This window comes from Alexandromys fortis, unplaced genomic scaffold (genome assembly GCF_014885135.2).
Source record: "Alexandromys fortis isolate MF-2015 unplaced genomic scaffold, M_Fortis_MF-2015_v1.1 scaffold_91, whole genome shotgun sequence".
NCBI classification, from domain to species: Eukaryota; Metazoa; Chordata; class Mammalia; order Rodentia; family Cricetidae; genus Alexandromys; species Alexandromys fortis.
The window spans coordinates 6,995,758-7,008,215 of NW_026067968.1; the positions used below are offsets into that span (position 1 = coordinate 6,995,758).

General features: G+C 45.1%; 1 protein-coding gene across 1 annotated transcript; it reads right to left on the minus strand.

Annotated features, from left to right (window-relative positions):
• Positions 1 to 623: 623 nt before the first annotated feature.
• On the minus strand, positions 624 to 6,805 carry Atp5mj (ATP synthase membrane subunit j). The gene is made up of 4 exons (XM_050154799.1): positions 6,648 to 6,805; positions 3,190 to 3,313; positions 1,747 to 1,770; positions 624 to 797 (listed from the first exon to the last, which is right to left on the minus strand). Exons 2-4 carry the CDS (start codon positions 3,311 to 3,313, stop codon positions 763 to 765), a joined length of 183 nt encoding a protein of 60 aa, XP_050010756.1. The 5' UTR covers positions 6,648 to 6,805; the 3' UTR covers positions 624 to 762.
• Between the last annotated feature and the right edge of the window lie 5,653 nt (positions 6,806 to 12,458).

Genomic DNA, 12,458 nt, shown 5'->3' on the forward strand with positions numbered 1-12,458 from the left:
CATCGTACCAGCCTTCTTTCCATTAACATGTTTTATTAATGAGTATGTATGCATGTTATATGTATACGGATACCCAAACAGGGTGTTGGATCCTCTGGCGCCAGAATCAGCAAGTATTTAAGCTGCTTGATGTGGACCATCCCAGCTTCCAGCTCCTTCCACTTGTCTTTTAAATAGTTTTTTTTTTTCTTGAGACAGGGTTTCAGTAGCTCAGGCTAGCTCCGAACTCCAGAACTTATGACCCTCGCTGCTCTATCTGGAGTTAGTGGTGTGTGCCACCATGCTTGTTTTATGCTATCTTATTTCACCACTTCACAAGATAATGTTTTGTTTCCCCTTTATCTTCTTATTGACCCTTATAAAAAATTTAAGTTAACTCTTAAAATAATTAACATCTTCTTTCCCAAAATATGAAACCAAGATCAGAGAAGTCAGATAGGCAGAGGCAAAACCATTTAACGAATAATTATAGAATACTGGAGTCGGAGTTCGTATCTCGAGACTAGTGATCAATCTCTACAGTAGCACACATTGCTTCTCATTCTTCAGGTTTCCTAAGGAAGGTGGTTCAGAGGTTCTGATGGAGGAATTATTCAGGGGAAGCAGAGAGTAGTATCCACAGGGAGGGCTGATCAGACACATTTATTAATGCCACATTGTAAATGGTACTTCGGGAAGTGTACAGCGATGTTCCATGTTCCCATCTAACACAGCTTGCTTAAGTTTAGCCGACAGGATTCATCTTGAGTGGACTCGGAGCGGTTAGTGATGACCATGGGCAGGTGCAGGACTGGAGCCTTCCAAGGAGAGGAACAAAGTGATTCAGTAGAAGCAAGAATATAATTTACTGTTTAAAGTATCAAGTTAGACAATTCATCTTCAACACTACAAAACAATGGAGGCAGGATATGGTGTACACACCGTTAATCCCAACACTCTGGGGGCAGAGGCCAGAGGATCTCTAATTTCAAGGCCTAGCCTGGCTTACATAGTAAGTTCCAGGTCAGCCGAGCCGACACAGTGAGACTGCCTCAAAAAGCAAAAGTCCCTGCCCTAATCCAACCAACAACACAAACAAAAATCCCACCTAGGGGGCTGTAGAGCGGCTGGGAGGTTAAAAGCGCTCACTGGCTGCTTTTCTAAAGGTCCTGATTTCAATTCCCAGCAACCACATGGGGGCTCACAACCACTCACAATAGAATCTAATGCCCTCTTCTGACACGCAGGCAGAACACAGCAAACATAATAAATAAAACCCCACCCAGAATGGGGGTGGGAGCCACTTCTATGTGACACACGCAGCACAGCTCCACATCTGTGCAAGCGATGTTGATGCTGCAGTCCACCCTTGGGAGCAGAGAAAAGTCTCCCCTGCGGAAGCTCAGGAAACCAGTCCTGGGTTCATATAAGTCTCAGATGACCACAGTGTCAGTGCTGGGGCACAAACTTATCACATACTTTCCTCCAAATAAAACGGGAGCTTCAGTAGCAAGCTCACCCAGCTAGCCTGTGCCTTCCACTGGTGGTATTAGCTACCCGCTCTGTCTGTCACTGCAAGTGTTACTTGGTCCAAAGGGTGCTCGCTGTAACATTTAACTGCTAATGTCTTGATCTTTAGTATTTCCACAGTATCTTATAGAATCGCTGAACCAGGCATCTGTTTCAATTCAGGACTCATATAACTTGTTTTGAAAAGCTATGATGGCCTTACTCAATCCCCAACCATCCAAGAAGCACAATGCTTACCTTTCAAAGCTTTACTTCTTTTATCTAAAACAGAAGAGAAAATCAGTTACAAAAAGTGCCCAGTCAATAACGGTCAAAAATCAATGTGACTGCAGGCGTCACACGTTGGGTAAGTCATACAGCATGCTTTCAGAAACAGTTATGGCTGCGTGTCAGTCATTTCTCTTTCCAAAGTAGGGAAACTGGCACACACAGTAGGAGGTTTCAAGACAGCATGTACATAGCCATTCATGTCCTGTTCCCTTTCTTCCCTCCGCCCTCACTTGCTCTCCTCTGCCATCGGCCATCTCCTGCACACAACAGCTCCTTATTACTTTCATGGCAGGTGTTCATGTGTAAGCAGACCGAGGGAAGACGTGTAACATTTGTCTTTCTGAGTCTGACATGTCCTTAGCAGGACAATCTTCACTTCTATTCATTTTCCCGCAAATAACATTTTTCTTTTATGAATAAAGTTCCATTGTGCATATCTATTACAGTTTTTTTTTCCATCTAAGCTCTCCCAACAAGGGCTATTTCAGCTACTTTATTCCATTTTTTTTTAATTTATTCATTTGTTGATGGGTATCCAAGTTACCCATCTGGACCAGCCAGATGGCTCAGCAGGAAAAGGCGCTTGCTGCACAAGCCTGGTGACCCGAGTTCAATCCCTGGGACCCACATACAGGTGGAGAACCAACTGCATCCCTCTGCATACATGCTATGACACCTGTTCCCGACACACATCATGTGTATCTACATGCACAGGATAATAATTTTTTTGTTTGTTTTTGTTTTTTTGAAACAGGATTTCTCAGTAGCTTTGGAGCCTGTCCTGGAACTAGCTCTTGTAGACCAGGCTGGCCTCGAACTCACAGAGATCCAGCTGCCTCTGCCTCTGCCTCCCGAGTGCTGGGATTAAAGGTGTGCGCCACCACCGTCCAGCAGGATAGAAATATTTTTAAAAGTCATAGTTCCCTAATTGTGATTTTTTTTTATTGTAGGAAATTATTTTAAGGTGTGTTATTTTTGTTTATGCTGCATTTGTTTAACTTTGTGAAGCTGTGATTCTTTGCCTGTCTAAAACACCTGATGGTTTAATAAAGAGCTGAACGGCCAATAGTGAGGCAGGAGAAAGGATAGGCAGGGCTGGCAGGTAGAGTATAATTAGAAGAAATGTGGGCAGAGGAAGGCGCAATAGAACAAAAAGAGGAAGACACTGGGGGCCAGCCACCCAGCTAGCCTCAGCAAGGAGAAAGGAAAAAGCCCAGAGGCAAAAGATAGATGAGATAAAACTACCTAGAAACAAGCCAAGCTAAGGCTGGGCTTAAAAGAGTTGGGTGGCGGGTCCCCCTAAAGACCAAAGAGTAAAGAGCTTAAGAGTAAACAACCAACACCAGATATTTTTTATCTGAAACACCACCCCTGCCAACTTTGAAGAATTACATAAAAAAATAAACCTACCAGCACTCCTGATTTTATAAAGGATGAAGGTCATTAACCCCATTCCTACCCAAATTTCCTGGTAAACCTGGGTATAGTAGGGTTTCATGGGGACCCAGACATTCTTAATAAGGCTTTGAAGCATCTGAAAAAGAACGAACATTAAGATTACTGCTAGCGCATACCCAATTGGCAGGATACTTTCATTATTTCACCCAACAGTGTTTAGCCCCACAGGCTCTGTGGAGCTCTCTGAGCTGACATCCCTCCAGCAGGCTCCCGTAAGCCTATCTGCCTCTAATGCTAGCCCCCAGCCACATGCCACTTTTTTGACCTTTGGGTGGAAACACTCCTTTCAGCATTATTAGCGTTTCAAATTGGGAGGGAGGAAAAACCAAACCAAACCAAATCGAACCAACCAAACCAAACCAAACCAAAAAACAGCCAGAGTTAGGCATAGTCATTTCTGTGGGAAACCAATACCCAAGCCTGGTACACTGGTACACTTTCACCTCCAGTTGCTCAGTGCTGAGATTGATGGATGAATACAGAACAATACAGGATGAACTATGATCGCTCTCAAAGTAATGTTTCCTGTTTCTTTACAATTTACCACAGATTCCAAACCAGACACTCTCATTCTCAACCCGCGGTTGTGAGACATCCGATGACTCCAATAGCGCCAGGAACATCCATCTCCGAGCTCCTCTCATTTGACTTGGAAACCCCTTACCTTGAAGGCCTGCTCTGCACCACTACTGCAAAGAGTTGTACCTCAGCGTTCTCTGGCTTTCCACAACCGTTTGTCAACCTATAGTACAGATCTGTCGGAAGTTCAGTCTAGGTAAAGGCCAGTGGCTGCCCTCGAATTCCTGAGACCTGGACCATACTGACTCAGCAGAAGGGAAGGGGACATGTGCTGTGGGAGGAAAGAGGAAGAGCCAGGCCATCTGGAGAAGTGACTTTGGCAGAAGCACTCATAATGGACTTGAAGATCAGGGAGGAATGTGCCTGCCAGACACAAACCCACTAATTTAGATGTCTCGCTTGTATGACAGGGATAGTAAAATAGTTCTACCCGAAGGGATTGCTGTAATCTTTTGAGTTAGTATATGTAGAATGCAGACAGCACCTGGCACCATTTCGAAAGTACCTGTTATACAGAATGTTATTGTTGAACCAGGGAACATGTGCACAATTAGGTCCTTGAGTTTAGATTCTAATCTAAGGATGTCCTCCAGGGGGTGGAGATGGCTCAGCCGGTTCTGGTCCTAGAATCTACATGGTGGCTCACAACCATCTGCAATGTAACTCCAGTTTCAGGGGCTCTGACACTGCCTTTTGACCCTCCAAGGGCACATACAGAGTACACATATATACATACAGGCAAAACACATACATAAATCTAAAACAAAACAAAAGCCCCAAACAGCACCATTTACTGCTTGACAATCTCCTATACTACCGCTTCCCAAAGCTACCCATGACCCAAACTAGATGAGAGCACACCAAACCTGGCCTATACTCCTGGTTACTGTAGCAATCTATCCCTATGGTCTTGCTTCCTGCTCTCTCCTATGGGAATGAACTTAAATTGAAGAATGGCCTGAAGGTTAACTAGCCCAGAGAGTTAACTCATAGGGTGTGACTATTATCTTCTCCGGGACTGTATCAGTCCCTAAATTCCTAATATTTGTATTCAGATGCTCTAACGCGATAGTCCTACCTTCGGAGGTGGCCTTTGGAAAGCTGAAGAATCCCAAGCTACTGAGTGACAGACAAGAACTCAAAGTATTGCAAAGGACCAGTGGGTTACAAATTCCAGCTGTTCTCAACTTTAGGAACTCCCTAAATCTCCTGTGTCAGGTCTTTCGGTCAATCAAGGACCTTCTACTTGCTCCACAGAGCTCTTGAAATATAAAGGGTCCAGCCTAGGACCTACTGCAGAGTAAGCAAGCAGTAAATGATCAAACCTGTAACAAAGAATTGCTACAAAAACTCAACAGAAAGCAGCAATTGCTAGGCCACTGGGATTCTAAGGGGGGGCCTGAAAGGGATTCCTCTTTTCCTCTAGCAGGCTGAGTACAAGTGTTAAGACCTGATATCAAGAACAGGCGGTGGTGGTGAATGCGTGCCTTTGATCCCAGTACTTGGGAGGCTGCAACAGGTGTATCTCCCTGAGCTCAAGTCCAGCCTGGTCTACATAGAAAAATTCTTTTTTTCTTTTTTTTCTTCCGAGACAGGGTTTCTCTGTAGCTTTGGAGCCTATCCTGGAACTCACTCTGTAGACCAGACTGGCCTCGAACTCACAGAGATCTGCCTGCCTCTGCGCCTCTCAAGTGCTGGGATTAAAGGGGTTCACCACCATGCCTGGCAGAGAAACCCTGTCGTAGAAAACAAAATAAAAAAGGAGTGGGACTGATACAGCCCAGGGTAAGGGCGTGTGCACCTGGGAGGCAGATGAACCTTTCTTAGCTCTAGGCCAGCCTGGTCTACAAAGCGAGTTCCAGGATAGCCAGGGCTGCTACAGAGAAACCCTGTCTCAACCCCTGCCCCCAAAAGGGAAGTGCTATTTATCACACGAGGGCCTAGAAGGAGAAAGTAAACTAGAAGGATAGAAAGGGACTTGGATTACCTCGGGATTTTGCTCAGGATCTGGGGACCCTGGCACTGTTTTATTCTATGGAGACTGCCTATGCCTGCAAAGTTTTTGAAAATTAAAGTAACAGCAAGCGTGCAGTACACTGGGAAGAGAGGGCACTTGACAGGCTAAGGTTAATAATGTGGTTTGATACAATTTCGAACATCTCTCTTGCCGACGCCTAACTTGGAAGAAGCCTGTGGCATAAAGGAAAGAAGGCAGTAACTTTGGAGTGATGCTTCTTGGTTCGGAATCTAGCTGCATCGGTAACTAGTTTGAATAACATGGGTAGGTAACAGGACGCTCACAGTTGATGGTGCCGTGCTCCTTTGCCAATGTATCAGGCCCATCCATGTGTCCATAATGCTGCCTGAGGTGGGCCTTCACCAGAATCTAGCCCCTGGACAACACCTTCTCTGTGATGATCCTAGCTGCCCCCCGTTGAAGTCTTGAGGAATAACCCTCTATCAGTATAGAGAAATGATCTCAGAGCACACCCTCCCAGACCCTTGTTAACACCAAGGACTGGCAACAACCCCTCGCCCGGACAATCGGGGAGCCTGACTCCAGGAACACCTTTGCAGGTCTGGAGAACTGACCGCCGGGCACATTCCCGCAGTCGGCGAGACTGACCCCCGGGCACTCCCCGGCCACAGTCGTGGGAACCCCGTGGACCCTCCTCACAGTCCGCGGCCGGCGCAGGGGCTGATCCAAGGTCAGCGAGGACCGCAGAGTCCCTGGCCTGCGCTCCCGACCTACTTCAGCCCCACCGCACCCCGTCCCGGTCCCTCTCCAGTCCCCGCTGTTGGGAACACAGGAAAAAGCCCCGGCCTCTCACCTCAGCGGGACCAAGGCCACAGGCCACACCAGATTTCCACAAGCCTGGGAAAGGTCACTGAGCACGCAGGCGCTGCGCGGGGCCAGTCGGGAAGGCGGAAGGAACGGAGGCTCCAGGAGCCGGCTGCCGGGCCTTCTGCGCCTGCGCACCACAGCGCCCCCGTGGTCACCCGGGTGCTGCAAGCTTGGGTGGGAGTTGGCCCAAACCAGGAGTTGCTGGGAGATGGAGTCTTCTGTGTCTCTACGGTGTCTTAACACTGACGTGGGTTTCCGGAAACACTGGGCTTTCAGTACCGAACCCAACACAGTAGATAGTCCAGGTAAATTGACCTTAGGACAAACAAAAAGCCCTTTTGCAGGGCTTAAACCTTTAACCCCAGCACTCAAGAAGCTGAGGCAGCAGGCCTGGGCTAAATAGCGTGAGACTGCCTAATAAACCAAAAATCGGGTGTGGTGGCGCATATCTTTAATCCCAGCACAAAGGAGGCAGAGGCAGGCAGATCTCTGTGAATTCAAGGCCAACCTGGTCCACGTAGTGAGTTCTAGGACAGCCAGAGCTACACAGAGTGGCCGAGTCTCCAAAAACAAAAAACAAAAAACCAAAACAAAGCAAAGGCAGGTCTTAGTGGCACAGGTCTTTAATCCTAGCACTTGGGAGGCAGAGGCACCAGGGTGGGGATGGAGTAAGGGGTGAGGTGAGGGGGTGGGGGGGTGAGGTGAGGGGGTGGGAGGGTGAGGAGTAAGGGGATGTTTCTCTTGAGAGCGACACTAAGGTGTTTTATATAGCAATTCTGGTTGGGAATATTACATTCCCACCTTCCCAAACAAACAAAACACCAAAGCAATATAGAAAAAAGAAACCCTCTTGATTTTTTTTTTTCAGAGCTAGGTTTTTTTTCTGTGTTGCCTGGAACTCGCTATGTAAACCAGGGTGGCCTCAAATTCAGAAATTTGCCTGCCTCTGCCTCCTGAATACTGGGATTAAAGGCCTGCACCATCACGCCAAACTTTTTTTGTTTCTTGCCATTTTCCCGGTATTGCTAATTTTTGTGCTACATATTTGAATAAGCAATTCTGAGCATCGCAATTATCTTTAAAATACGTTGAAAGTGATTTAAAGACTTCTGCAGGAACTCCAGGGACTGGACCTAATAGTTTTTTTTTTTTTTAATAAATATGCTAGCTGTGTGTGGTGTGCATATAATCCTTGCACTTGGAAAGCAGAGGATGATCAGGATTCTACGACCATCCTGGGCTACATGAGACCCTGTTTCTGAACAAAAACTAGCCGGGTGGTGGTGGCATGTGCCTTTAATCCCAGCACTTGGGAGGCAGAGGCAGGCGGATCTCTGTGACTTTGAGGTCAGTCTGGTCTACAGAGGGAGTTCCACATCATGCTCCAAAGATACAAAGAAACCCTGTCTTGCAAAACCAACCAACCAACCAACCAACCAACCAACCAAACAAACAAACAAACAAACATTGTTCTTGCTTTATTTTAGCCTTTAAAAAAGGCTTAATTTTATTGTGTTTTGTTCACATCTACGTCTGTGTACCAGGTTTGTGCCTGGTGTCCTCAGAGGTCAGAAAAGGGCATTGGATACCCTGTAACTTTAATTATGGATGGCTGTGATCTACCATTCGGTGCTGGGAATTGAACCTTGGTCCTTTGGAAGAGCACCAAGTGCTATGAATCACCTAGGCATATCTCCAGGCCCATACTTTTGTTTAAGGAACCACTAAAACATCAGCAGAAAGTGGAAAAACAAATCTATCTATTGAATTAAAACAAATTAGGGCTTGGGGATCTAGCTCAGTGGTAGAGCTTGCTCAAGCATAAGGCCCTGGGTTTAGTCCTCAGCTGGGGATGGGTGGGTGACAAAAAAAAAAAAAAAAAAAAAAAAAAAAAAAAGAAAAAAAAAAAGAAAAGGAAAAAAAAAAAAGGTTCCAGCAGTGGTGGTATATGCCCTTAATCCCAGCACTTGAGAGGCAGAGGAGGGCAGATCTGTGAGTTGGAGGCTCCTGGTCTATAAAGAGAGTCCCAGGACAGCCAAGGCCGTTACGCGGAGAAACTCTGTTTTGAAAAACCAAACAGAACCAATCAACCAAACAAACAAAAAACAAAACTAAAAAAAACAAATTTGGTATGTTTAGCAATCACCAAAACAGAAGCCAGGAGAAATAATAAGAAACACAGACAAACAAGAGAAGAGAAGACAAAGATACCTCATAGAAAGAAAGCCTGCAGCAGCCTGTCCAGTGCAGCTGGGATTGTCTCCCCCTCCTTTCCTCTTTTATTTTTTTCCCTTAAAATTTTTTACTATGTGGATGTGAGTGTGTGTGTATGTAAATCAAAGTGCCACGGTATCCACGTAGAGTGATAGGAAATCCACGTGGAAGTCTCAGGCATCACACTCAAGTGGTCAGACACTTTTACCCACTGATCCATCTAGCTAGTCTTCCTTTGTTGTTGTTTTGTTTTTCTTGAGACAAGGTTTCTCTGTGTAACAGTCCTAGCTGTCCTGGAACTAGTTCTTGTAGACCATGTTGGCCTCGAATTCACGGAGATCCACCTGCCCCTGCCTCCCAAGTGCTGGGATAAAAGGTGTGCGCCACCACTGCCCGGCTTGTTATTGTTTTTTAAATTTAAAAATCACTATTATTTTTTTGGATATGGGTGTTTTGCCTGCATATATGTGTAGTCTCAAACTCACGGCAATTCTCCTGCCTCAGTCTTTCAAATGCTGGAACTACAGGGGTGAGCACTATGTCCAGCCCTTTTCTCTCATGAAGCTGGGGATGACCTGGGGCATTGGACAACATATGAGCTCTACAACTGAGCTTAACTTTCAACCATACAGCAAACTAGATCTTAGAGAGCAATGGAGCATAGGGTAGAAATATTTGAAGAGCTAATAGCTGATTGAGAATTTCCCAAAAGGGATTTAAAAAAAAATCAAATGAAAAGTCTAGAAGCCACACAATAAAACTAAGGACTAGGGCTAGGGTTGTAGCTCAGTGGAAGGGTGTTTAGCATGTGTGAGGACCCTTGGGTTCATTCTCAGCACCACCAAACAAAAGATGCTAATACCTAAGAATGATGTTAAATAACTGCCCATCTAGAATTCTATTTATCTAAAAATTAACATTTAGTAAAGGCAAAATACTGTTTTGGACAAATTAAAAATGAAGGAATAATTAGTAACAGGTCTATAGTAAAGTCATTCAGACAAGAGAGAAACGAGCTCAGATGGGAGGGTGGGGATGCAGGGAGAATGCAGAGAAATGGCCATCATCCTGCTTTAAGGGAAAAGGGGCTTTGGCTCAAATGAAGTCGCATGGAATCTTGGAAAGCTTGCTATTCTAGGGTAGTGATGCTCCAGGTTCAGAGGTTTCTAGGGCCTCTGAGGACCAAAAACTCTTCCCATCACAATAAGGTTTGTCTTTTCTTGCTAGAATTCTCTTATGTGCACAACGGAATGTTCCAGAGGCCCTGAGACTTGTGATATCATATAGCATCACAGAGACAGAAAAGTTGCTGTTTTCATTCAGTTCGACAGTAAGGGACTGGTGAAAATTTCTGAGTGTCACTCTGGGGCTGGAGAGATGACTCAGCCGTTAAGGGCAGGGGCTGTTCTGGAAGACTACCAGAATATGATTCTCAGAACATGAGCAGCTTACAAGTTGCTTGTATCTCCAGCTAATCTAATGCCCTCTTCTGGCCACTCACACATAGCATATATGCACCCATATATGTAAATAAAAAATAAAATAAAATTTAAAAATATGTCACTCTTACATATGAGCTCTTGGGAAAATAGTGATTTTCATAAATAATATGGCTTGATATTAAATGAGTTTTTAATTGCTATTTATTTATTTATTATGTATACAATATTCTGTCTGTGTGTATGCCTGCTGGCCAGAAGAGGGCACCAGACCTCATTACAGATGGTTGTGAGCCACCATGTGGTGCCTGGGAATTGAACTCAGGACTTTTGGAAGAGCAGGCAATGCTCTAAACCTCTAAGCCATCTCTCCAGCCCCCCCTTTTTTTTTATTAATTTTTTATTGAAAAAAATTTCTGCCTCTTCCCAGCCTCCCATTTCCTTCCCCCTCTTCCCCTCCCTCTCCAGTCCGAAGAGCAGTCAGGGTTCCCTGCCCTGTGGAAGGTCCAAGGTCCTCCCCCCTCCATCCAGGTCCAGGAAGGTGAGCATCCAAACTGGCTAGGCTCCCACAAAGCCAGAACATGAAGTAGAATCCAAACCCAGTGCCATTGTCCTTGGCTTCTCATCAGCCCTCATTGTCCACCATGTTCAGAGAGTCCGGTTTTATCCTATGCTTTTTCAGTCCCAGTCCAGCTGGCCTTGGTGAGCTCCCAATAGATCAGCCCCACTGTCTCAGTGAGTGGGTGTTAATTGCTATTTTAAATTAATCAATAATGTTTTACTTTGATTTCTGCTCCTGCAATAAAACATTCTAACTCAAGCAATTTGGGGAGGGAAGGTTTATTTCAGATTGCACTTAAAAGTCACAGTCTATCCTTGAGGGAAGACAAAGGCAGGGACTTTAGGCAAAGCAGAGGCAGGAACCATGGAGAAAGGCTGCTTACTGGCTTACTGTTCAGTTCCACCTGCCTAGGAATGGTGTTATCTACAGCGGCCTGGGCCCTCACACATCACTCATCAGTCAAGACAATCCCATCTGAGTAGTTCCTCAACTAAGACTCCTCAGTAGGCTGTGCCGAACTGAAGATCATTTGGACAAGGGTGTATAATCTTCCTTGGTTGTAATCCTCCATAAACAGATAGATATAAACCATAAACAAAAGCTCTTTAGGGTCTCAAGTCACTATTAGGAGTGCAAAGAGGGTCTTGGGACCTGAATCAGGTTTAAGATGTAGTTCAAAAAGAATATATTATTTTATTATTATAATTATTATTATTATAATTATATTATTATTATTATTATTATTATTATTTGAGATAAACTCTTACGCTGTTGTTCCGGAGGCAAACGCCCAGCAATTCTGTCTCGGTCTCTGAAGTGCTAGGATTAAGGATTACCGTTATGAGCTAACAAGAAGAGCATCATAGCTCTTTAAAGACAAAGCTTCAGCCGGGCGATGGTGGCGCACGCCTTTAATCCCAGCACTCGGGAGGCAGAGGCAGGCGGATCTCTGTGAGTTTGAGGCCAGCCTAGTCTACAGAGCTAGTTCCAGGACAGGCTCCAAAGTCACAGAGAAACCCTGTCTCGAAAAAAAAAAAAAAAAAAAAAAAAAAAAAAAAAAAAAAGACAAAGCTTCAAACCAGACAACAGGCCTTTAATGTAATTTCAAGTCCAAAACACTGTATCACATCTTTAAGCGTTTGAACATGTTTACGGGCGATTCCAGCAGAGTCATTCAAAATGCCTAATGCTGCGTGCGTTCTGAGGTCGAAAGGCGAACGAACTTAAACAGTTCACTTCTGTTTTATGGAGAGTGCTGTTAATAGAGCCTTCGTGGCTAAATGCTGACACCTGTTTGCATCCCTCTTCTGCAGACCCTCAAGCTGTTCTGCGAATAAACCAAATCTGCCCCATAAGGCCAAGGCCGTGAGCTACTCAGTCTTCCCGTGAGATCTGACGATCTAGAGCCTACAAGCCCTTTAAGAATCTCCTGATAACAAGCGGTCCTCGTTAGTTTTGATCTTTGAGTCACGTGAGAAGGGAACACCAAAAACTATCCCACCTAGTAAGGGCCAATGAGACCCTTGTTCAACTACGGGTCTGGTGCCCCTGGAGCAGAAAACTATAATTTCTTATAATCTCT

Coding starts and splice junctions, on each gene's coding strand:
- Atp5mj (XM_050154799.1), bottom strand. CDS start 3,313: ATGCTTCAAAGCCTTATTAAGAATGTCTGGGTCCCCATGAAACCCTAC. Junction 1,771..3,189: donor TTATAAAATCAGGAGTGCTG/GTAGGTTTATTT, acceptor CTTCTGTTTTAG/ATAAAAGAAGTAAAGCTTTG. Junction 798..1,746: donor AAGAAGTAAAGCTTTGAAAG/GTAAGCATTGTG, acceptor TCTCCTTGGAAG/GCTCCAGTCCTGCACCTGCC.